The 26406-nt window shown below is 38.5% G+C and overlaps 1 protein-coding gene and 1 pseudogene across 2 annotated transcripts; one reads left to right on the top strand and one right to left on the bottom strand.

Moving 5' to 3' along the window:
- Window positions 1-1681: 1681 nt before the first annotated feature.
- CD84 (CD84 molecule) lies at window positions 1682-26096 on the bottom strand. 2 transcript variants are annotated; one of them, XM_006922889.1, is made up of 7 exons: window positions 26041-26096; window positions 14996-15193; window positions 7730-7981; window positions 7215-7334; window positions 6213-6310; window positions 5217-5279; window positions 1682-3961 (listed from the first exon to the last, which is right to left on the bottom strand). In XM_006922889.1, exons 2-7 carry the CDS (start codon window positions 15087-15089, stop codon window positions 3896-3898), a joined length of 693 nt encoding a protein of 230 aa, XP_006922951.1. In that variant the 5' UTR covers window positions 15090-15193; window positions 26041-26096; the 3' UTR covers window positions 1682-3895. The 2 variants fall into 2 exon arrangements, with proteins under 2 accessions (XP_006922951.1, XP_006922950.1); XM_006922888.1 differs by having other exon boundaries at window positions 14996-15346; window positions 26041-26093.
- LOC112471838 lies at window positions 9157-9250 on the top strand (annotated as a pseudogene).
- Window positions 26097-26406: the final 310 nt, after the last annotated feature.

Here is a 26406-nt window from a genome sequence, read left to right as displayed (position 1 = left end):
CATCTACATTTCCCCTCCTCCCCCACCCCCTACCCTCTGGTAACCACTAGTCCATTGTCCATGTCCCTGAGTCTGTTTGTTTGTCCTGTTCATTTGTTGCTTTTAGGTTTCTATCCCACATATAAGTGATATCATGTGATTTTTAACTTTTTCTGTCTGGCTTATTTCACTTAGCATGATTATCTTGAGGTCCATCCATGTTGTCGCAAATGGCAGTATTTCATCTCTTCTTATGGCTGAGTAATATTCCATTGTATATATGTACCACAACTTCTTTAGCCAATCATCTATCGTAGGATACTTCGGTTTCTTCCACGTCCTGGCCACTGTGAATAATGCTGCTATGAACATCGGTGTGCAAATATTTTCAGATATGGGTTTTCAAGTCTTTGGGGTAAATACCCAGTAGAGGGATTGCTGGGTCATATGGTAAATCAATTCTTAGTTTTTTGAGAAACCTCCATACTGTTTTCCATAGTGGCTGTAGCAATATGCAGTCCCACCAGCAGTGTATGAGGGTTCCTTTTTCTCCACATTCTCTCCAACATTTGTTATTACTTGTCCTGTTGATTATAGCTATACTAACAAGTATGAGATGGTATCTCATTGTGGTTTTGATTTGCATTTCCCTAATAGCTAGCAATGTTGAGCATCTTTTCATATATTTGTTGGCCATTTGTATGTCCTCTAGGGAGAAGTGTCTGTTCAGGTCTTCTGCCATTTTTTGATTGGATTGTTTGTTTTCATGGTGTTATTGAGTCATATGAGTTCTTTGTATATTTTGGATATTAGGCCCTTATTGGAGGCATTACTTGCAAATATATATTCCCATTCGGATGGTTGTCTCTTTACCTTGTTGACGATCTTTTGCTGAGCAGAAACTTTTTAATTTGATGTAGTCCTATTCATTTATTTTTGCTTTTACTTCCCTTGCCTTTGAAGTTAAATTCATAAAATCCTCTTTAAGTCCAAGGTCCTTGAGTTTAGCTCTTATTCAACGAATATTTATTAAGCTCTGTGAGGCATTGGCTTTTGTGATGGGGTGCCATGAGTACAAAGATGAATAAAACAAAGCTTTTGTCTAGAGGGAGATGGATAGCAAAAACATGATTTAAGTGCCCAATTTTCCTATCTCAGTCTAGCTAGGGAAACATATATAGTAGATAATTAGATTGTAGTGTGATAAGAAACAGACATTGAGTTAGGGGGATTGAGAGTTAAAAGTTTGATAGACAACATTATAATTTAGCATAATATCAGATACATTTCTGTTTTAAAAGCCTTATTTTGTAAGTCTGTTTTAGTATCTTATGAAGGTATCAGGCCTATATGAACAGCTAATACAATGATCCAGGGCTTTTCCACATGCAGGCATGTAACACCTTATTTAATCCTTACAAAGAACTATTATTATCCTTATTTTGCAGATGGGCAAACCGGGCACGGAGAAGTTAAAATAAACTTAGCAAAGGTCACATCGTTAAGAAACCAGGATTCAAACCCAGGCACTCTAGCATCAGAGCCCACATTTCTGACCCTCCTTATACTTCTTTCTAGGGTTCCTTCTTCAAGCTTCATGTCACATCTCATAGAGACTGTCACTGATTATTCTTGGGAAAATCATGCAAACCAAGAGAAATTCAGGGAAAATTCAAACAGAAGAAAAGCACTGGATCTGGGAGAAAATATAGCCCAGCCATTTCTTTTCTCCTGGCAGAACCTAAGAACTGTTCTGTGTTAACACAGCCTATACCAGCCAGGCTCCTTCTTTCCCATGCCCAGTTTCCAGAGGTGACCCAGCCAAGTAGTTTAGAGTGTTCTGTAGATTTTTTAAAAATCAGCTTGACTTCTTTTTCTAGAAGCATGAGCTGCAACATTTCAATTTTCTCAGTTACCTGTTAAGCCCACGCTGACTTGCAGAGGGACTGTCCTGGCTTACCATCACTTTCCACTAGAGGGCCCTGCTCCGGAAATTTCAGCTTCAAGCGCATTTAGACAAAACTGACACATCTTTGGTCTGATTGAAGATCTTGTTCCATTGAAAGAATATTTTGATTTTATAGATCTGTTGGTCACAATCTAGTTCATCTGGAAAGTTGTGAAGGGGAAAATAAGATCTCACTCATTTTACAGAAGGAGAATCTGAGCCCTGGGGAATGGGGTGAGTAGCTTACATCTTCATAAATCAAAAGATTTTATAAAGAGAGTAAGAGACAAGAATGTAACAAAAATAATAATAACAACATGGCAGTCTTGAGTCCTGAAGGCAACTTTAAGAATTCCTGTGTGCTAATTCCATCCCAGGTTTGTTTTCCTGGAAGACCTAAAACACTTGCTTCTGTTTCTTCTCTCCTCTTTCTTTCTTTCTTTCCCCTCAACACACACATTTTTCACTGGGGCATTAGGAGACTAGGAATTTGAGTGAACACACCAGGAGAAGACAGGGACAGTTTAGAGAAGGAGGATGTTCAATCCCTCAATTCACCTAAGGGTTTTTATTTTAGGAGAAACTCAGCTTGCTTGTTCAGTGTCATCTTGGAATTTCTCTATCCTTTATCACCAAGTCTCTTTATTTTTTCCTTTGCATGCCTCCCTAGGGTGGCTGCCTTTCATCTTCTCACACCTGGTTCTTTGCTTCAGTTGATTTCTTAGTTGGTTTAACTCTGAAATTCTTCTCTCTCCAGAATGTCCTTATACTGGGAGTAGCCTCTGCTGTTGGCATCCTGATATTTAATATTTGCCATAATTTTATTCCATTGTATTTACTGGCTTTTATCTATTGATATTTCTGATATGTACCTTCTATATGAGTTGGCTTGTCACTTCCAATTCTCTTGTGAGCATTTATTGCTCACAATTAGGTACAAGGCACTATATTGGCTGCTGGTGGAGGAAGAGGTGAATAGAGCTATTACCTCTTATGATCACCTCTTCACAATCATAAAGTCATGGATCTTGCCCTTTAGTAATGTACAATGTAGAGGGAAACAAATAATTGTCTATACTATAAGGCAGAATGAAATGAATTATAGTGATTGAAGGACCAACAAGAGAAAAAAGAAGTGGAAAAAAGAGCCAGAATTAATTTGACTGATGAGACCAGGAAAAGCCTCATAAAGGAGGTAATATTTGAGCTGGGCATTGAAGAATGTGCAAATGGATAGGGGAGAGTAGGAGCACATATTCTTGCTGAGGTGCTATGCCACACATAGGCATTAGTCCAGCCAGTTGTACCCTGAATGAAGATTTCTGGGCAAAGGGGCAAGTGGAGACTGAAATGCAGCCCACACTCTACTCGCCAAACCATGCCCTTGGGTGAGGGGCTACATCTGCCTCAGGAAAAGGGTGCCTTTACTTAATTTGTCCAAGGTGCCGTATGGACTGGTGAAAGCCAAAAAACCAGGTCTACTTACATATATTGAATGTGAGAAGAGCATTCTAGATGATGTGCCATGGCATATTATAGGTGTGCAAAATACTGATCCTCTCTTATGTATGGAATTGCTGAGAAGGGTCATCACCTGCAGTCATGAGAAGCCTCCAGCCACATGCAGCCTCTGGACATGAGCAATCTTGATTATTTACCCCATTGTGCCATGAAAATATTTTCTACATGTGCTGTGATGTAAAGAAGATTGGAAAACACTGTGTTGGAAGACCTGCTTTATCATTCGTCCAGAAGGCAGTCATTTCAGAAAGGGTACGTGTCCATCTGTCTAAACAGTCACAAGCTATGCCCAGCAGCAGAGGGTTTCCTGCTTTGCTTACATGTTGGGATGTGGTGATTTGCATTCTTCAGGTGAGATCTGGACAAAGAAAATCTGGGTCTGGGGCATCTGCCATTAACTGTGGTTGTACTCCAGTTTCCATGGAGAGAATGCTGTCGTCTGGCAGCCTAGATCACAAATTCATAGCTTGAAGTCCCAGGAGGTTTGCTGTCCCGAGTGCTGGTTTTTTCTATCTGTGTTCAAGAGGGAGACGGAGGACATATAAACTGGAAGGTGCTGCTGGGGAATTCCCTAAGGTACCCAGGAGAGTTGTGCAAATGGCACAGGGAGATGCCTTAGATTTCCCTGGTGCTGGTGATAACTGGGGTAGCAGGGCCTTGCCCTTTGCTGAGTCCCTCACTTCTGCTTCAGCTACCCCTGGAAGCCCTTGGATCATAAACTGCTTTGTCCAGAGAAAAACAGGAGGGAATAAGAGTACTTGCATTGATTTTGATTATAGGCTTGAGGCAACATCCAGACTTAAGCTACCTGCCCTCCTTGTTCCTAGTCAAACCTCAGTTCCTTCTGTACCCTAATAATTGTACCTTTGTTTATACACAGTGATGGTCACCTTCACTACCATCTCATGTGCTTTAGTTACTTAGAGTACTGCAGATAACCTTCCTACTGGCTTGAGGAGTCTTAAGTTTTAAATTATGTACTGGCCAATTAACAATTGTCATCCAACTTGTTTAGAGAATTAACTTTGAGATGTCTCAGTCCTGAACGCCCTGATTAATTCTTCAAATCTAGTCCTTTCCAACTTTATCTACTCTGCTTCCTCCCACTCTCTTTCAGATCTTGGCATAAATATTAGAGATCCCAAAGCTGTCCTTCTGACTATAGCAGAAATAAGGGCCCTCAGACAGCGACAATCCATCATCAGATTACCCCTCACTGAAACTCCTATTAAAAGACAGGGCTTACCATCTCCCTGCACATTCCAGAGTAGGACGCTGAAGCACAGGGATGTGTATCACTAGACCACTACAAATGTTTGTGCAGGTTGCATACCATAAAGGTCAGCTGAAGGAGCAAACAGGAACTGAAGTTCAGCCTGTGTTTTACTTGCCAGTCTGTGTACCTGGTGTGGGCCTGTGTCTGCTCATAAGGAGCCACCTCTTTTCTTATTTTCACACTGAGCTAGCAGTGGCCCTGGGTGTTGCCGAGGCTGGAGTTTCCACATTACAGTTCAGGGGCTTAGGAACTCCTGCACTTAAAGGGTGGGATGAGCACCTCAGGCAGGCTAGCCATATATGGCCATGGACCTAAGGAACAGGGCTCTGTATGTATGTGGAAGTACCTACAGACCAAAGCCTTTAGCAATCGATCCTGAGGTCTAGAGTCCCAAAGGAACCAGCTGGCCCCCCGTTGGATGAACAGGGTACAGCAGAATGACTGGAACATATAGGACAACACAGATAAAAAAAAAAAACAGAAAGTATTTACCTTATCAGAGTACTGCACTATGGAATAAATCGTGTTTACTGGCTTCTCCTTCATGGGGTGCACCTATAAAACACCCATCTTCCCCTCAGTGAGGGAGCCCAGGCAAAATGTAATAAGTCCCCCTTCTTACTTCTGCCCCTGCCCATCACCCCTCCCTGGTCCCATTTTTACTAGGTGGCCTTCTCTCCAGGACTCGGCTCTGCTTCCATCCAGCTTTGGAGAGGATAAAAAATAGGTGGGAGCGGGATGGGCAAAAATCTCAGGAGTGAAGAAGGAGGGTTCTGCATGGTTGAGACTGAGTCTTGCTCAGTCAGAGTTTTAGCTTTTTGTGTTTCTGTGCACCCAGCTGCCTTATCAGCCCGAGTACAATGCGAGATTCACCAGGCAGACCTGTTTCCCCCTTCACTTCTTGTAGACTTCAGGGGAGCAGGCTGGTAGAGGTACGGAGGAAGGTCATAACATGGAGAATCTTGATTCAGGGTGGAGGTTAAAAAAGGGCAAGCACATAAAAGGCTGGTGGGAGGAAAGGGTGTGGTACAGAGTGACTCTGAACCTGAGGAAAGTAAGCTGCTGCTGTAGCCAGACCAGAAAGTCAAGTTCAAGGGTCCCTTTCTCATTTCTGTGCCCTTGAAGCTCCCTTAGCAACCTGTTTACTGGCTGGTGGCCACAGAACAGCCCTCACCTCACACAAGGGGCTCCCTTTTTCTTTGTCTCCTACACAGGGAGCTTCACTCCTAGTCAGGGCTCTCATCTAACCCTGAGCCAGGCCCCTGCTTGGAAGGTTAGGGCTTCAGTCTTGGAGGCTGCCATAGGGTGAAAATTTGCCACATTCTGACCTCACAAGAGAGAATTGTGACATCATTTTCCTGATATGGTATTTTCTAGTTGGACCTCTAGCATCTTGGCTGTTGCGAAGAAACAGGAAGCAAAGACCTGCTGTCCATTACTCCTTGTCCTGGAGGTGCTGGTGGTCATTCATGAGTGGGATCAGCTCACCTTGAATGGGGAGATTTCATCATAGATTCGGGACTCTTCTGGCTGGATGTCTCTTGAAGCCATTGCATATGTGTATATTGTTTTCTTTGAGGTAGCATCTGTGTCACAAACATAAAACCACAGTATGCAAAAGGTGAATGAAGTTTTAGAGATGATCTAGTCTAACATTTTCTTTTTAAGATGAAGAAATGAAGCCCTAAGAGGTTAAATGGTTCCTATCCTCTTGAGATGGATGTTTGGAATATTTCTCCCTTTTCTAAGGATGGCATGTAGTATGGGAGGCACCTAGCTCAAGCCTTACCCAGAACTCAGTGGGGATTCTTTTCTACTCTACAGTCCACATTAGGTTAAAGAGAGTCTCCCCAATTCCACCCAGGGTATTCTTAGTGTCTCTGGCACTTAGCAATGACTGTTTTGCATGACTACTTGTCTTCTCATGTGAGGGTCTTGGTTTTTCAGCTAGTTGAACATGGGGTTAGGAGAAGTAGGAGGGTGTCATGATCTCCCTGAGTGCTAAGATCAGATTTTATGAATTGAGAATGGCACAAGTACAGAAGGATCCAGAAGGATCTAGTGCTAACCATAAAATACAAAATTAGTACGTGTCCCTCAATGACTCCAAAAGTCATAGTCAAATACAGAGGACTTGAAAGTGACCCTGGAGGCCCTCTGGTCTAAACCTTATTTCACATGTGAGAACATTGAGCCAAAGAGGTAAAGACATATGTCTAATGAAGCACAGCTTGTTAATGGCAGTGCTAAACTTGAACCTAAGCTCTGGGCCCATCAGATACTGGTGATCCCATAAACAGATTTTGAAGACCATTCAGCTTGATGTCATACAGTCCTCAGGGCCATCATTCTGGGAGATCGTGAAGTGGTAAAGTGGAGATTATAGAAATGTTGATTCTTTGGAACAAAGGACCCCTCTATATCAACTTGGATAAATGACTTCAGTCCCAAGAAGAAGGAAGGTGCATTTCCACATTGGGAAAATCTTACCTTGTTCTCTCTTGCACAAAAGAAACAAAAGCACTGAAGGCAGAATGATTGTAAACAGAGAGACCACAGCTAGGCCACTCAGTAACCCAGCGTGATGAGTTTGGAGGCCCATTGCAATATCTGGAAATAGAAGATGCAGTGAGACAACTCAGGAAATAGGTTCAAGATCCTGGGTAAGCTTGTCCACATTCAAGGGGCACTATCAAAATTGGGTGTCTTACATAGGAGTGCCAAATCTTCAAGGGAAACTGTACTTTCTGCTATTAAAAGTCAGGATAAGAAACTGAATCAAGGAACCAAGTGGGTGTTACCTCAGAACACACTGAAAAAAAAAACACTCAGAACATCTCTCAGAAGGCTTTGGATTCATTTCCAGGGTTTCCTAGGAGAAGATACTCCTGGGGACCAGTCCTGGCATAAGGGAGGCATATTACTCTGAAGAATGAGGCCCACATTCATTATAGCTCTTTGAAGTAATTTACGAGATTCCAGGAAAGATGGACAGAGCTGGATACCTGCACAGAGCTGCTGGGCAGAGATGGAGTCAGAATTGTTGCTGACAGGGTTCCAGGCTGTACATGTGTAAGTCAGCTCTTGGTTGTCAGGAGTCTGGAAGATCTGAAGGACACTACCTTCTTCTCTCAGAGGACTCCAACTGTATATTACATTCTTTTCTTCTTTTTCCACAGAGCATGTCAGTGTGACATTACAGGTACTATTCACAGATGTCATGAAACTCTGAGTAATTTTCGGCTTTCCAAGTCTACCTGTGAGGGGAAAACACATTAGTCAGTGGTAAGCTAGGGTTGGCCTATACCAGTTTGTGAGGGCCAAATGTTAAATTTTCAAAACATTTTCAAGATGTTTGTTAATGAAGCCATTGTGAAAAATCAAAGTATAAAAACTTATAGTAAAATAAACTATATGAAAACAAAGCTAATAAATATCCTAAACTCATTACTTTCTAATTTTTTTGACAATTTACCATTATCTATGCTCTAGAAGTTATTTACATTTATGTATCTGTTATTTGTAGTAATGTACAAAGTCTTTCCAACTCTGCATGTCTTAAAATCAGCCATTTGTAACAACATGAATGGATCTTGAAGATATAATGCTAAGTGAAGTAAGTCAGACTGAAAAGGACAAAAACCATATGATTTCACTCCTATGTGGAATATAAAACAAAAAGTAACAAATAAACTGTCAGAAACAGAAGCAAACTCATAGACACAGAAAACAGAATGGTGATTACCAGAGAGGAAAGGGGTGGGAAGAAAGTAAAGGGGTTTAAATACGTAACAGAAGGAAACTAGATTTTGGCATGCAATAGTGTATACAGATGTATTATAAAGATATATAACAAATTTATATAATGTTATTAACCAATGTTACCTCAATAAAGTTAATTTTAAGGAATCAGCCATAGTGGGAGTATTTACACCACGGGAATTGTCAAACGCTACAAACTGGGGCTTGATTTACTGCCTTGTTGATTGTCTCTCTGGACTTAAGAAAGCAACGGAGGAAAGGCTACAAAAGCAGATTAAACTTAAAAGTTCATTCTGTTCATAGCCATTACGTTGTGAATAGCAAAATCATAAATAATAACAATAATAATATAAAAAACAACCCCTCCAAAAAACAAAACAACAAAAAAACAGACTAGGAAATATTCTCCTAGTATTTGAAAACCACTCTCCAATTCAGCAAAGAAGTTGCTCACATCATTGACAAACAAGTGAAGTTCCAATATATGTCTTTATTGAATCACTTTTTTCTTATTAGCTAACTTAAATGAAAATATCAAACAATATTCATGTTGGGTCATTCATCAATTGCAACTGTAGGTTGGATAGGGATGTAAATGTTTAGCAAAAGTCGATGAAAGCATTCTGTGAGAACAACTGGCTACATTGAATTTACAATAAAGACTACTGTGAAGACCATACTTTCAGGAATCATTTCTACAGTTTGTTACTAGACAAGTTTCTCTGAATGTGCAGAACACCTGGGGATGAGTAGAATGGGAGGTGGTATGGGAAGTGGCATGTTCTAATTCTTAGAATAGTGCTTTACTGTTATTAATGAGAACCGTGACAGGAAGCTCAAGGCAGTGCTTCTCATCTATGTTTTCAGAGAAGTCGGTTGAAGAAAATGGCTGAAGAAAGGGCTGGCTGATGTTTAAGAAAATCACTATAACCATCAGTTACTGGTTTCAGTTGACAACTTATAATGGTTTATTGCTATCACTGTCCATGCCTACAAATAATTTAGTTTGTATTTTTGAATAAAAAGACATTCGTATATTCCTAATGTACAAGTGCAAGAGCCATGTACCAATGTACTGCTTTTACCTTAAATCATTAAGGCATTTTTACTAGTATTCTGTTAAAATTAGGATTTTAGTGTTTGCCATCATCTGACGAGAAGTTAAGAAGCAGCCTTTTTCTGGAGAGTAAGAATAATTATGTACAAAGTAGAAAAATATGTAATTATGCGGTAACCTTTGTGTAATAAAAGTTTGTTTAAAGCACAAAAAAGACTTTTATTGACGTTTATAAAAGTATGCCATACATCCATTATGTCAATAAAAATTATTATGTGTATAATGTATATGCACACACAAACACACCATCAAGAACCAGTTGAACATATATCAGCACACCCCTGAATGAGACAATATTTTAAAAAGTTTTTGGCCTTGTTTTCTGGTATATGTGTGTTTTTTTTATCCTTTTTGTTTTGTTTTAAAGTGCTCATGGTGAAAAGTTAAAACTGTTGTAGCTGCCAGCCCCCGAAAGACACATGGACCACCAGAAACCAGTGAGAACAACTGGGTCTTTATTCAGCCAGCTGGGTCTGCCAGGGGTATGCAGACCCTAAATTAAGCAGCCCCGAAATGTAGAGGTACAGGGTTTTTAAGCTCTAAATTCCATTCCTCATTCTGTCTTAAACACAAAAGTCTATTTTTCTCCTATTCACTACCTGTCAACCCACAGGTCGGGTGTGCAAGCGGGGGTATAGAACTTATTGTTAGAATGTTACGTTCCCATGAGTGATAGCCTATGTTCCCATGGGCAATAGCCAAGCAATAATTTTCCAGCCAGCACAAAACCTCTTAGAAAGTTCATTTTGAAAAATATTTTCACTAAAGAAATCAAAAGATAAACTGTAAAAGTCATAGGCTAGAACAAGGTTAGAAAAGAATAATTATATTTAAATTGAGGTAATAGCTAGATCTGGAGGTAGCAGAAGGAAATGGAAGATCTTTTCTTTTATCAGGAGATAAGAAAATGACTACATTCAGAGTTCCTAAATTTAGTTCATTCTTGTCAAAGCTGTTGTGATGGGATTTGTTCCTTTTACTATAGTTGTATGAGGAAGGGAATTGAAGAGTCAGAAGGACCTGGCATTTAACTTTCTAATTAATGTGACATTTATAAAGGCAATATATTCAGCAGTGTAAATATAGGAATCATTTGTCTGTGCTTGTAAAGAAGGAGAACATGAGAAATAAGAAGCCGTAAAGGTTTTCAATTCTAACTTAACCAGAAACCCTAGTTCTACGAATCTCTTAGAGGGATCTATCTATTCCAGATTAGAATTAGCGATAACTTGGCAAGAAAACTAAACAAGTTTGTAGAAAAGAACTTGATTAGCTATAACAGTGAGAGATATGAATATGTATAGGGTAAAATGAACCAAATTGTGTATGTGTCTCTGTTTTTTGTTTTTGTTTTTTAGAAACTTGATTTGCAAGAATGTTTAAATCTCTGCTTGGTATTTACTTATTTTAGAAAGCTTTGGAGGGAGTGTCAAGGTGATGAATAGAAGTGAAAAATAGGATCCCATCTCATTTTTTTTTTTAACAGAGATGTTACCTGCTCAAAGCTACTGGGCAGAGGTCAGAGTTGTGGCAGAGAGGATTTCATTTTCTCAACCCAAAGAGTGTGGAAGCCATTGGAGACCTGGTTCAGAATCCAGACTCCATTACTTTCTATGGAATGGTGGAGAAGGTATACAGTTTCACTGAGCTTTAGTTCTCTCAATTACAACATGAGGCTAACAGTGTTCTCCTGCTAGGGTTGTTGTGAGGACTAAATGAGCTATTATATATCTAATACCTATCTATCTATCATCTATCTATCTATCTATCTATCTATCTATCTATCTATCTATCTATCATCTATCTAATCTATCGATCTATCATCTATCCATCCATCATCTGTCTACAATTGCATGTGTGTTAATTATCTATGAATGAGACAAAATAAACTGACAATAGTGACTAACCCTGAGAATGGAGAGTTGCCTTTCACTGTTTTATCTTTAGCTCTGTTTCTGCGTATATTGCCTAAATATGTATAATCTTTATATATTTTCGAAAATTAGGTGGTAGAATGCCAGACACATAGATAGTGTTCAATAAATGCAGTTCTCTTCTCTTTATCTTCTCAGCTAACTACCCAAAAAGTACAGATTTTGTTGTATGGGCAATACAGCTTTCTCTAAGACTTTACAGTGGTCTGCCCCAATTGCAGATAACACAACACCTCCCAAAGACTGAGTGGGTAAAACTAAATGTGTAAAGAGATGAAAACAGACATCTTAGAATTGAATGCCCTCTTTATTTTCTCAACCAAATTTCTCAAATGAGCCAAATATTTTCTAAAAGGTTCACACTTGTTCTTTGACTATGTCACTCACACTCTATTCAGAGGGAGATAAGGGTTAAAAAATTAATAATGACTACTAGTTAATGAGCATCTACTTTAAGGCATGAGATCTCAACTAACACTATTGTTTAATCCCACCTATTATAATCTACATTTTATAGATGAGGAAATTTAGGTCCAGAGAGGGTAAACAATTTGCTGAAGGTCACACAACTGGCAAGAGGTCTCATTTCAACATTAACGCTCTTTCTACTATGCCTTGCATCCAGATACTACCTGCTTCAATCAAGCTGTATTAATTGAGCACTTACAATTGTCAGGCACCGTGTTGGACCTGGGACTATTGTGATTCATTCATTCTTTCATTTAACAAACACTTCTGGAGCATCCGCTATGTGCCTGACAATGTAAGTGCTGGGAATACACTGACGAGCTTCATATACAAGGGCCCTGACTTTATGGAACTTGAATTTAGTGGATTAACTATGCACCTGAATTGTACCTATCACAACATGGATTAGCCACATTTCTGTAGTTTTTGTGCTGTGGGGCAGATAGACAGTAAAATCCTTGAGACATGGCTCAAATACTTTTTATACTAGAAATTAGTGCTGCCCAATAGAAATAAAAAGTGAATCACTTATATAATTTAAAATTTTCTAATAGCCACATTAAAATAATAAAAATAAACAGGTGATAAAAATTTCAATAATGTATTTTATTTACCTGAATCTAGCCAAAATGTTATCTTAATCTGTAACCAATATAAAAATTATTAATGAAGTATTTTACGTTCTTTTTGTGTGAAGACTTTGAAATATGGTGTGTATTTTACACTTATAGTACATCTTAATTTGAACTCACCACATCTGAAATACTCAAGAGCCATATGTGGCTAGTAGCTACCATATTGGACAGAGCAGTTCTAAATTAGTGTTTCTCAAACCTGAGCACACATAGGAATAGTCCAGAGAGAGCGTTAATACAGTTTCTGGGCTTTGACACCAAAGGTAAGGGGTGGGACCTAAGAATTTGCATTTCCAACTAGTTCCCAGGTGATGCTGATGCTGATGCTGATGCAGCCAGGGTACAGACAACACTTGGAATAGCATTGCATAACACACAACACACATCTCCCAGTGAATCATGAAAATTTTAATAATGATGCTAGTTCTAATATTTTACCCTTTATAAGTACTTTGCATTAGCTTTAGAGAAATTCAAATTAAAACCAAAATGAGATATTACTACATACCAATCAGAATGGCCAAAATAAAATAACACTAAACGCTAGTGAGGATGTGGAGAAACTGGATCAGTCATACATTGCTGGTGGGAATGTAAATAGTTAGGCAATTCTTTTAAAACTAAAAATGACTCTTAAAAGTTCTGAGTTCTACAGAGAGCTATCAAGCCATGAAAGGACATGGAGATAACTTCAATGCATATTACTAAGTTTAAGAAGCCAAACTGAAAGGGCTATATATACTGTACGATTCCAGCTACATGTCAGTCTGAAAAAGGCAAAAACCATGGATATAGTAAAGAGATCAGTGGTTTCTAGAGGTAATGGTGGCCAGGGGTGGTGGAGCGGGTGGGAGGAGGGATGAATAAGCAGAGCACAGAAGATTTTTAGGGTAGTGAAACTATTCCATATGATACTATAATGCTGAATACGTGTCACTATATATTTGTTAAAATTCATAGACTCTACAATACCAAGAGTGAACCCTGATGTAAACTATGGACTTTGGGTGATAATGATGCATCAATGTACATTATCAATTGAAAAATATGTAACACTCTGGTGGGAGATGTTGATAATAGAGAAGGTTGTGCATGTGTGGGGCAGAGTGCATATGGGACTCCCTGTGCTTTCTATTCAATTTTTCTAAGAACATTAAACTGCTCTAAAATATAGAATCTATTTAAGGCGGGGAGCTCTGAGATGAATAGTGATGATGTTTGCCCAAAATTTGAATATATTAATGCCACTAAACTGTACATTTAAAAATGGTTAAAATATCAAGTGTTATGTTATGCATATTTTATCATGATAAAATTTTTTTAAAAAAGAAAAATGGATTAACCATATCATTTCATTCTTGGGCATTTATCTCAGAGAAACAACAACTTATTTCAAGCAGAAACTTGTATGCAAATATTCATAGCAGATTGATTTGCAATAGCCCCAAACTGGGAACAACTAATATATCTCTCAATAGGTGAATGGTTAAACTAACTAGTACTTCAATACCATGGACTGCTACCCAGCAATAAAAAGATATAAACTATTGATACTTGCAACAATTAGCATAACTCTCAAAGAAATTACATCAAGTGAAAAAAGCCTTTCTCAAAAGCATGCTTAGTACATGATTCCATCTATGTAACATTTGTGAAATAACATAACTATAGATATGAAAAATGGATCAATGTCTCCTGGAAGTTTTGGGAAAGGGGGTAGTAATGGGTGACTTTAAAGGGATGAGGGACTCCTGGCAATGGTACAGTTAAGTATTTGTCTGTGGTGGTGGTTATACGAAGCTACATATGTGAATAAATTGTGCAGAGCAACACATACACTCACACACAAATGAGTGCCTGTATAACTGGTGAAATCTAAATAAGCTCTATTTATTTTACCAATGTCAATTTCCTGGTTTTGATATTGTACTGTAGTTATATAAGATGTTACCCTCAGTAGAGACTGGGTACAGTGCACACAGAACCTCCCTGTGTATGTCTTTACACATTTCTATGCATCTCTAATTATTTTGAAATAAAAAAAGTTTTTATTTTTTAAAGTACTTTGCATACATTGTCTCACTTGACTCTCACAATACCTATGGGAGGTGAATAGTATGATTAATCATTCACCTTTTATAGAAGAGAAAAACAAGGCCATGGGACACACTGCTAATGGAAGATTTCATAGCTAAAAACAAAGCCACATCCTCTTTATAAGTATTAATATAGTTAATCAGTATTTATAAATATAAAAAGATTTAAGGTATCCAATTGTCAGAAATAAGTGTTCTTTAATAGCAAATTTGCAAAGTAAAAATAAAAAATCAAGCCCTCTATCTTCCCACAACTTACAGTAGACTTGAAGGTTGTAGCTCCTGGTGGTGGTGAGTACCTTCCCAGAGACTTTTGTATTTATGTTGGCTTTGTAGATCCCCTCATCTTCCATCCTCAGATTGCTGATTTCCAGGTTGTAGTTCTGATGTGAGACATTTATTCGCCCATTATAATTTTCGTGGGTCAAAATAACGTGGGGTGCTCTTCCTGCGTCTCCTGGTTGTACAAGAGCAAAAGTTGTTTTGGAACTCATCCAAGCAATGTTGTCAATTTCCTGAGATCCTTGGATATTTAAGGGGAAAGTAACTGGCTCCCCCAGAATCCCATTCACCATGGTGACGTCTGTGTTGCTTTCAGCTGCTGCCAGACCTGAGATCATAAATAGAAAATCGTAGCCATTTGGCTTTGTACTTGTTAGACTTCCCTATCTCCCAAGCTTAAGTCTCCCTGAGAAGCTCACGTGGATGCAGATCATCCAGTTTCCTGAGGATGCCATTTCTTTTGGCATTCTACTCTAGATATATTTAATGTTATGATAGCTAAATTTTCTAAAGGATTCTCATTAAAAAACTAAGTTTCCTAGTGATCCATTTCATTAAAAACATGTTCATCTATAGACTGACAGACTCTGAGAGCTAGAAAGGGTTTGAGGGATGAAGACCATAAGCCTCCATGAGATCTGATTTATTAAATGTCTTTCTTTCCCAAGATCATACTGCCAAGTTGTAGAAGAGCTGGGTCAAGAGCCTGGGATGGCTACTATGGTCTTTGCGAAAAGAAATTTATGCCTCTATTCCTGGAAAATATAGGTAGAGAGTGCTTTAGAAGCTGTGGAGAAAATACTCCCTAAGTTGGTGATTTGGGGAGGACTTTTTGTTCACTACTATATCCCCAGTATCTGGAAGAGTATCTGACAGATAGTAGGTGGTTAGTAAATATTTCTGAGACAAATGAATAAGTAGAATTCACTTATGTGCTGTCTAAAATCTCTTAGAAAAACTTCTGAAGTAAAGTTTATTTATTCACTCATACACTTATGAATGAATACATGTTTTTATTCAAGATCAGCTTCATTCCAGATATACTGGCAAGTATATATTAATTTATAATACAAATGTTTGTTGAGCATCTACTCTTCTGAGCATGATGTAAGAAGATGGGAATACAATGGTGAATAAAAATGAATATAGTCCCTGCCCTCCAGGACTTAACAGTTAAAGAAAGTGACCAATATGGATCAGATAACAACAACTGGTTAGATACAAAATATAATACTATTATGGTGCTTTGAGAGAGAATAGCAAGGGGTCTTCATTTGTTCTGGGAACTTAGGTACTCTTTGTAGAAAAGCTAAAGGATGAATGTTTTAAAAAAATCTAGCATGGGAAAAAATAAAGGTTTATTTTCTTCTCCTCCATTACTTAATGAAGATGAGTTGATTTAATATATAATTTGTAAAATAAAAGGCAATATAATAACCAACAGATACAAGCACTGACCCATCAGTAAGGATATCAGCCATAAACCACAACAATGCCATTCTGATGAGTCGTGGCTACATGTAAGCCCAAAAGAACTGGACACAAATTTTCCACATAAATGGGTTCAGGTTAATTATAAAATTTATCCGGGGTTTGGGATAAAGAGGGCAAGAATAAGGATAATTGAGAATACATGTTATTTTGAAATGTCAGTAAAGCAAAGGGAATTTTTAACCTACTGGTGCTGTCTCACTAAGGCCACATTTGCCCTCCAGCCCAGTAGCTTTCGAATGAGCCCAGGAGCTATGAACATAAACGACTTTCCTTTCAGACCAATCAAGATTTTCCCTTAGGAGGACTGTTCCAGAAAAGGCCTGATGACCTAGTCAGTGTGAGCTAAGTACAGAGGTAGATGTAACAGGGTCCTGGGGGGAAAGGGAGACTAAGGATCCTTATCTACGAACATTTATTAAATGCTAACTATGTGCCAGATGCTGTGTTAGAGACTCAGGGATGAATAGGACATGGTTGCAGTCTTGAGGAAGACACGTGTATATACAAGTGAAAAGTAATGCAATGTGATGAATGGTATGTGGTAAGAGCAGAAGGAACACACTGTTAGGGAACAAAGGGAGAGATTAAGGTTGCCTTGAGTGGCAGGAGTCGTAGTTTACCAAAATCTATTCTCTTGAACATTAATTCTCTCCACATAAACTGTTCCACTGGGCTGATGAGGTTTGAAAGAAGGGCATGTGGAATGTGCCAGCCTGAATTCCTGGATGTCCCAGACAGGGTATGTGACATACAGTTGCACAGAGATTTGAGCTCAGAAGGACCCTGGACTTAGTTTAATGTACTGTGCCATTAAAGTAGTGTGCACTTGAAATTCTTAACATTATTTGAACAAGGAATCCCACACTTTCATGTTGTACTGGCTTCTGCAAATCATACAGCTGCTCTTGGTGCCAGATCTCCTATGTCTGTCTTAAGGCTTTGTTTTGAAGTCAGGCCTTAGTGCCTAATTGCCATTCTACTTTCTGGATTCAGGTCAGTGTAAGAAGTTCGTTTCATAGACTCATAATTCTTCTGGGTTTTCTCATCAAACCTCAGTAAGTGTGTAGGCAGTTTGCTAAGGTGGCAAAGATCTTCTTAGTATTAGAGCAGTTGTGCAGCCACAAAATGATTGGTGGGTGATGTGGCTTTTGAAGTCTGTTTTATTTTCCACAGCAAGTTATTCAGGAAGTGATGCTGAAGTATCAAAGGATGATGAGGTAGAGGGGGTGGTAGATAGAATAAGCTGGAGGAAGTCCTGCTGCTGTTTGTGCTGATATTGTTGATGAGAATTCCAGGCTTGCTGAGAAAAACACAGGGTTTGTACAGGCATAAGATAAAGATCCTGCCACCTTCAAAAGTTCCAATTGTGGTATGATAGATGCAGCAAAACCATAGCACGAAGTAGAAAGATAGGGAGGCTGAAGATGTAGGTGCTAGTACTTATACTAATGAGTTGGACAACCTTAATATAATCACAAAACTTTTGGAATCTCAGTTTCTTCATTCATAGAATGGAAATAATAGCTATAAAATTTGCCCTATCTAATTAGTGATCAACAAATCATATAATATGAATGGAAATGCTTTGTTAACCATCAAGGCAAGATAAAAGTTATTTCTGAGGTAGATAATGATCATCATGAGGATAGAATCACCCTCATCACCTTTTTTATTATCATCTTAATAAGATTATATAAAGAGCCATTATTAAGAACTAATTCAAATAAAGCCCAGGGGATAGTTTTAGGTACCACTACACTTGGTGGATTTTATTTTTCTCTTAAAAACTTCAGGTTTTTTTTTTTTAAAGAATCTCTATATCAACCGATCCCAATATTTATTTTTCTAGGTGCTAAATGGACTTAAACATTATATTAGTGTTGGAGGGGACCTTAGGAAAATTCGGTTTCAGAGAGAACGTGACATAAAAATGTCTTGAGGACATTACCATGAAATGCACTATCTAACTCTATGACCAAGATAGGTTCCTTATCTTTTTCAGAGATTTCATAACTGGTTAGAAAAATAACACACACATACACATAACTCTTCTTTGCAATATGAGGTAGTAAATGATAAATTCAAGTGAATGGTAGAGACAATAATTGCAGTAGGAATTCAAAGAAGGGAAAGATCACTTTGAGCTGTAGAGGTTAGAAAAAACTTCCTGAAGATAAGTAGAATTTGAGGGGGATCTTGAAGAGCAAGTAGAATTTTACTGGATCGAAAAGGAAAGAATGGGTGCCTCAGGTCCTGAATATAAGTTTAAAAGCAGGAGAACGTGTGATGTAGTTTAAATGAATATAGGTTTGCATAATAGAGAGAGATAGGGCCGGAGATTTAAAGAGATATAGTTTAGATTTGGGACAGTCTTGAGTTTGAGGTCTATACTACAGACAGAAGAGAGCTATTAAGGTTTCTGAGGATGGAGATTAAAATAATGTTTTAGGGCTATAGTAATATGGCAATGATGTGTGGGAAGTATAAGAAGAAAGAGAAATTGGGCTTGAGAGACCATTTCAAAGGTTGTCACAGTCATCTGGGCATTAACTGGAGGATGATAATGGGAATGGAAAGGAAGGGCTAAATTTGAGAGCACAAAAAAAGGCAAGGGATAAGAAGGCATCTAACAGAATTCATTTGTTCAACAATATATTTTAAGTGTCTATTTCATGTTAGTGGAAAACCGATTCAGTTTATTTTAGAAGAAAACCAAAAATAAAAAAAAGTTTAATGTTATAATATTGAATTTGAGATGATGGTGAGCCATCTAAGCAAACGGTTGGAAGGATGGATGATGGGAAGAGAGGATGGTCTTGAAGTATTGTTTAAGGGCTGTGGCAGAATCTTCTAGTTGTTTTCCAATATTTTTTCTCTCCTTCATTCTTAGTAACAGAATCCCAAATTTGTAGCGGGGCATATAGTCACCCAGAATAAAGACTACCTTGCCCAGCTTTCTACTAGCTAAGTTTGGTCATGTGACTAAGTTTAGGTCAATGGGATGACAGTGGAAATGTTTTATATGACTTCTATGTCTTTAGGAAGGCTCACTTTGCATTCTTTGTCTCTTTCTTGCTCCTTTCAGGCTGAATGCCATGACAGCTTGATCTCAGACAGACGTTTTGATCAAGAAGATGAAGCCAAGTACTGAGAATGACGGAGCAGGAGATTGAAAAAGTATGGATCTCTGATGACTTTGTGAACTATTTCACCAATTGGAACTGCCAATTCTGGATTTTTTTTTTACATGAACAAGAAATAAACTTCTTTCTTCTTTAAGCTGTTCTTATTTTTAAGTCTTGGTCATTTGTTATCAAACTGAAATCTAAGTGGTTTATGAATCATCCACAGAGTGGTGATTGAAAGAGAGGAGGGTCATTCAGGAAGAGTAATGCTGAAATCCAAGGCTGAGCCTGTGAACAGTGCTCACAGTTATAAAAGAGGCACTATCAAAAAAGATTAAAAAAAATGAGTAGACCGAATGGCAAGAGAGGCGCCAATTGTGGACAATATCATGGAACCCAAGAGGAGAAAGAATCTTGGAAAGGGGATTATTACTGATTTCTAATGATTCAATGGGATCAGAGTGTTCAATGGGATAAAAACTGAAAATGGCTCCATAGATTTGTCTAGGAGGTTATTGATGGCCTTTGAGAATATAGTGCCAGTAAGATGGTTCAAATGGAGAACAGAGTATAGATGATCGAGGAAGGAATAGGTGGTAAGGAAGTAGAGAAGCTTGACAGTGAAAGAAAGGTGATCAAATAGAACAGTAGTGAGAAGGTAAAGCAAAACTAATTGATTTGGTTTTTTAAAAATAGAGATACTGGTGGGAAAGGAGTGTTATAGAGGGAGAGTAGATAGAGCTTTCCCTGGTTGGCCTGCCCTTCTTTAGATTAGGTGCTCCTACTCATGGGCCCTCTGTAGCTCTACATTCCTCTCTTGTAGCACTTGCCAAACTGTGTGGTAGTCATGAATCCATGTGTCTAGTTCTGGGCACTGTGAGTGACTTGAGTCCAGTGACCCTGCCTTCAAATCTCCAGATCCAGCACGATGAAGTATGCAAAGGCCACTAATGCCTGTCATGGAACTACAGATGGAAGGGAAGTGGTGGGCAGTGGGAGGTGTAGGTTTCTCATCAGAAGAGGGCCATGTTTTCATCTGAAGTGGAAGGGGAAAAGGAAAGGATAAGTAAAAGGAAAAGGGTAATTTGAAGTGTTGTTGTAGTGGGACAGAAGAAAAGCTTCTTGGTGAGGTGAAGGGAACACAGGTTTGAGCCAGGTTCAGTCCTTGACATTTACTGAGGACTTTGTCTTACTTTACTATAAGATGTAATATAATAATGCCTGCCTCATAGAGCATTGTAAAAGAAGATACAAGGTGCTTGATACATAGTGGACATTTTGGAGTTGAGTGGATAAAATAGAAGACAGTCATGCTTGATGGTCTTCATCTCTTCAGTAATGTAGCAGTTGAGACTATTTGGTAAGAAGTGAAGAGGTAAGGGTAGGGCTAGCTAGGAAGTAAAAAGATTGAGAGCACAAGTTTTGAATCTTGATATATTTGAACCTGGCTGTATTATCTTGAGAAAATTATTAAAATTCTCTGATCTTCAGATTCCTCACTTCTAAAATGTGGATAATTATTAATGCAATTATGAAAATAAAGCACTTAGCACAATGCCCAGCACATATATATGGTAGTTGTTATTATTATTTTGATGAATGTAAAAATTGTGAGGAAATGCCCTGGGGAGTCTACCAGAGATTGATTAAGGGACAAAGAGAAAGAATTGCTGAGCATCCTTAGGAATCCAGTCAAGAAGAGGTGACCCACATTTATAACATCTCTAAGTGAGTGTGGTTTCCTACCATATGCCAGACCACAGAAGGGAAGGTTAGAAGAAAGGCAGTAGTTCTCGAGGAGAAGCAAATGCAAGAAAATGCTGAAACCTTGGGGTGTGGGCTTAAATGGAAAAATACATTCATTGTGCCCCTTAGGTAGTTATGGTGAGGGAGCACAAGGGGAAGGATGTCACCAGCTTGCACAGAGAGTACTGTTAACAGGCTGTTTATTAGAGGTGGCCTTCCTCTCCTGGGAGGAAAGCTGGGCACCTTTTCCATCCTAACCTACCTTTCTGTGTTTTAGGTAACAATTCCTGTTTCCCTTGATGAACCCATACGTATGGCTGGACTTTACATATGAACATTTAGTGATAAAGTAGCTGCCCCAAACCACTGACTAGGAGAAGCCAATAGAGATTATGAGAAAAATAAAAGCATTTGGGAAGAACAGAAACTTCATCAGGGTTAGAAATATTGATGGGATAGGAGGATTTTAACTGGCTAGAGAGAAAATCTTCAGAGCTGAGCAAGAGAAATTTACTAAATAAGTATTGGTGGAACCCAAAGAGAATTTGAAATATAAAATATTTATGACAGTGAAGCTGGCATTTTGACCTAAAACCTAATAATTCTCCATAGAGTCTATTAAAAACAAAGACAAAGTACACTTGGGGTAAGGGGAGCTCCCCAATCTCCTTTCATACTCTGCCATCATCTACTAAGCCTTACTTGTCCTGGCCCCACCCATACAATAGTTATTCTGCTGCATTTTTAACTTTATATCATATTTACTGAGATTTAGGTTGACTTGAATCTGCTTCTTCAAAACAAACAAACAACCACACACATACATTCTCAAAACAGAGATAAGATCCTGGTCAACTGTTGTTTTATTACCACTCTCCTCTCTTAGCATATAATCAAAAATGAACTATAACAAAGAAAATATGAGTACAAGCTCCATCACCATCAGTCCCCTAACTGCTCATACCTCTTTCTTTTTCAGTTTTCATATAGACGAGCCTAGTTACCCCAAAACTTGCAGATTTATACTTCTCTGAGAGTTCAAGACAGAAAAGTTTGATTCAGGAAATACTCGAGTAGCCTGAGCGGCCAGGAACTGACTGTTGGGCTCCTATTGTGAAGGCACTCTGGCTACTTTGTCAGCCATCATATTGATCTCCAGCGCTGTTTCAGCCCATCAGGCTGATGTGATGGGTCTCTACTCCCTACGACTGGATTATCACAAGGATGCAGCTTCCCAGCCTCTATTTGGAAACTGGATTTTGGAACTGATATCCAATTTTCTCCACACAGAATATATTTTTCCATTTCTATAACTTGGCTTCTGCTTTTGAGCCCTTTCTGAGTGTCTGCTCGGATCTCTTCCTAGAAAAGAGGCTTTGTGTTCATCTTAAAGTCTCTTCTCTGCATTTGGAACAGTGGCAAATGGCCCTTGCCAGGACTCTTCTCCAGGCACGAAATCCTGACTTTAACCGTCAGGATGATAGTTGGGGCCTACTTATTCACATTCAGATGGGCCCAATCACCTGTTAGACTTTTAAGTATCAACTGCTGGAATGCCCCATGACTGTGCTCTATATTAAAAAGGACATCAAAACCTTGTTGATATTGAACACTTGTTTGTTTTTAGAAGCTAATTCAGGTCAACCCAAATCATATTGATGGGAATGGTACTCGAACCATATCTAGATATGATCATTTCCTTAGATATTCTGCCTTGCTGGACTGCCTAAACTTTTGTTATTGTTGAAGGCCTGCCCACCAACCCCTACTCTCCTCCAACCCCCACTCTCCTCTATAGGTGGGTGTAGAGACAGGCCCAGTGTTTCCCTGAATAATTCTGTCTTGCTGGGACTAAATCACCACTCTTCACTGACAAATCCCCAAATATGATAATAATTAATAATAGGGACAGTATTTTATTCCACTTCAGCCTCAAAGTGGGTAAAGGCAGTGTTACCCAGTGGTTAAGTCTAAAGACACTGGAGGTCAAATCCTACCTTCTCTACTTTTTGGCTAAATGACCTCCAGTTTTCTGTGTCTCAGTGCTTTTACCTGTAAACCCAAGATGTTACTAGTATTCATCTCATAGGGTATTGTAAGGATTAAAAAATAAATGTAGACTACTTAGAGTAATGCCAGACATGTAGTGATTGCTTCATAAATGATTAATTATTACTATTATTGATGGGAGATAGGAGAAGGGAGGAAGGGGAGAGGTTGAAGAAACTGAAGCAAGAAAGATGTAGAGAAAAAGAATTAAAATTGCATGAGAAAACATGGATAGGGAAATGGACATGGAGCAAAAGTGATGTACGTTCCTGTCTTCCACCCCACAGGGTGGGTGGCTAGTAGGATACTTGGAAGGACAGTCAGAGTCATAGGGTTCACAAGTCATGATGAGAAAGTTGAGATCAGACCATAAGGCTATGAGTCTTGGTTCCTAGAGAAAAAATTTCCAACATGGAAGCATGAGTTCACATACTCAGACTTCTCTTATTTTAGTGATTTCAAGGGAAATGGGGATTTCTAATTTTTCTCCACTGCTTCTCAGCTGTTTCAACTTCTCTGAGTTTCAGGGAAGTGCATGAAATCACTGTTGATTCATAGCCTAGTGCTAAACATAAGGGACCACCTTTGCCAGAAATATCAGCAGCAGGAAAAATTTAGGATGTATTTTTGCGCTCAGGAGATGTTTGTGGAATAACCTTTAAGTGGTAAACAGATCTATTCAGCAAAGGCAAATGGTATGTGAAAGTACTTCTGGTTTTACTTCTATAAAAATGAACCCTCACCTGATTTTAGAGTACCTAACAAAGTGAATATTCCACCCCTGGTTTCCCCTTCCAGAACCCCAACAGCTCACTCCTGAGCTCAAATGCCCATCACCTTTTCTCCTGCTCACGTTCTTTGGATCATCCCAAATAGAGAAGACTTGCCCAGGATCTCTGTGCCATAAAACCCTGGCTCTTCTTGATACCACATGAAAAGTGAATGTGAAAAATAACAGCTTTAGCTAGTATTTATTAAGCACTAACTATATGCAAGTGTTATACATGAACTATCATTTGATTCTCAAAACAATCCTATTGTACTATGTATCAACTGCTGGAATAAAAAAAGTTTCCCGATTTTGAAATCAAAACAACATGTCAAGCTCATACAACTTTCCCAAAGTCATAAAGCTAGTGGACGAATGATTTGCTGATAGTTGACTTGACAACTTTGATTTCAGGTTTAGTAGAGAGACAAGTGTGCCATACAGCTGTCTTTTTACTTTAACATGTGTTGGCCCTTTGAAGAGCATCAAGGATTTGAAAACTTAATGAGGAAGTCAGAGAGTAGAGAAGAAAGAGCTGTAGCCTTGAGATTAGAAGAACCAATGTCCGTTTTCAGCTCTACTACTTTTAGGTTGTAGAATTTCAGGTGAATTGTTTAACCTGAATCTTAGTTTGTACTTTTTTGCATAATGGGATTAATAATATTTATCTTGTTTATTTCCATGGTTTCAGTATGGGTCACATGAGAATATAAAAATTGTAGAATGTTTTGCAAACTAAGTGATAGCAAATGCCACCCTTCTCTGGAAGATCGGGGACATCCTTAGATTTCCACTTTGTTTCTGTCCAACTCTTTTCTCCATCTACTTGCATTTTCTATCTGCCATGTCAGGGTGACTAGCACAGGCTCTAAAAGCTTGGCCTGCCTAGTGGTTGCAATCTTCATAAAGCTCAAATTGAAAAAGCCACAACTTTAATAGTCAAGGAAACCAGAGAGACCAAAGTGCATTTATTCTACCTTTTCAGAAAATCCTAACCCACTAGATTCTCTGTATTCTAACTCATGCCAAGAATTTGCTTGTGCATGTTTAGAGCTGGTAAGAGATAATATAAGTAGATTTAGAAATGTGAAACATAGTCAATTTTTAAATAAACAAGGCAATTTTTGGATTTAATGAAATAATATATGCAACTACAAAACACTCCCGGAGTTATGTTAGTGTTACCTAGTTTTCTTTGTACTAACAACAAACAATATTTATCTGTTCTTTATAATTTACTGTTAAGTCATAAGAAAAACAAAGTTTCAGTTCAAGATCTTCATTTTTTTGAGACCTAACATATTTGTAAAATAGGAACAATAACCCCTTCCTCATTTATTTTAGAGAGCTTTTGGAAGATAGAAGAAAAATAATAGCTCTGAATGGTCTTTAAAAATAAAAGAGAGATGAAGTTTTTACAATGATAATTATAGTCAGTCTGATAGAGAAATGAAATGAAATTGGAAGGTCATATCTCTGTCAAAAACTATGCAACACATTCTAATACTAAAAAAATTGTTTTTAAGTTATTCGAGGTTTTGTATTATTTATTTATTCTTTTTTTGTGCTTTCTGGGTAGGTCTACCAAGTGATGACTCCTGAGCAGAAGGATTTGTCTCAGTTGTTCAGAGAACTGAACACAGACAAAATTCAAAAATATAAACTCTAAAGCTAAAAACCAGGTTTGGATCTTAAGTCTCTCCTCAGACAATTGGATTCCTTTTGATACTGAAGATATTTCTGTTAAAACAGATCAAAAGGCATTTCAAGGTCTCCCTTAAGGACAATTTCCAAACTTAATAGAAAACTAGGAGGGGATTGACAAGAGTCAGAACTCACAAGTTTGCAGGCAAAGGAGCAAGATCCAAGCCATCTTCTTCCGGAGTCTAGCACCCTTCTAGCAGAGTCAGTTTTACTTGAAAATTCTAGTTCCTTTTTATAGCTGCATGACAAAAGGAAGTGAGTGCGAGCTAACAAGTGGGGAAAACATTGCTCTATGTGTTACCAGTGAGTTGGGTATCTATTTACCTCCCAACATGTTGTCCAGACTCTTGATGTCTCAGACAAAGAATTGAACAAGACACCAAAGTACAGCAGCAAAAAGAACAGCTTTACTGGAAAAAAGAGTAAAGCAACAGTACACTTCCATGGAAGTGGGCCCGAGCAAGAGAAAGTGTTATGGTGCAAATGATTCTAAGACCTATG

Source organism: Pteropus alecto, unplaced genomic scaffold (genome assembly GCF_000325575.1).
Source record: "Pteropus alecto unplaced genomic scaffold, ASM32557v1 scaffold359, whole genome shotgun sequence".
In the NCBI taxonomy this organism is placed as follows: Eukaryota; Metazoa; Chordata; class Mammalia; order Chiroptera; family Pteropodidae; genus Pteropus; species Pteropus alecto.
The sequence above is the reverse complement of the archived record's forward strand: the minus strand, read 5'-3'. Positions and strand labels throughout refer to the sequence as shown.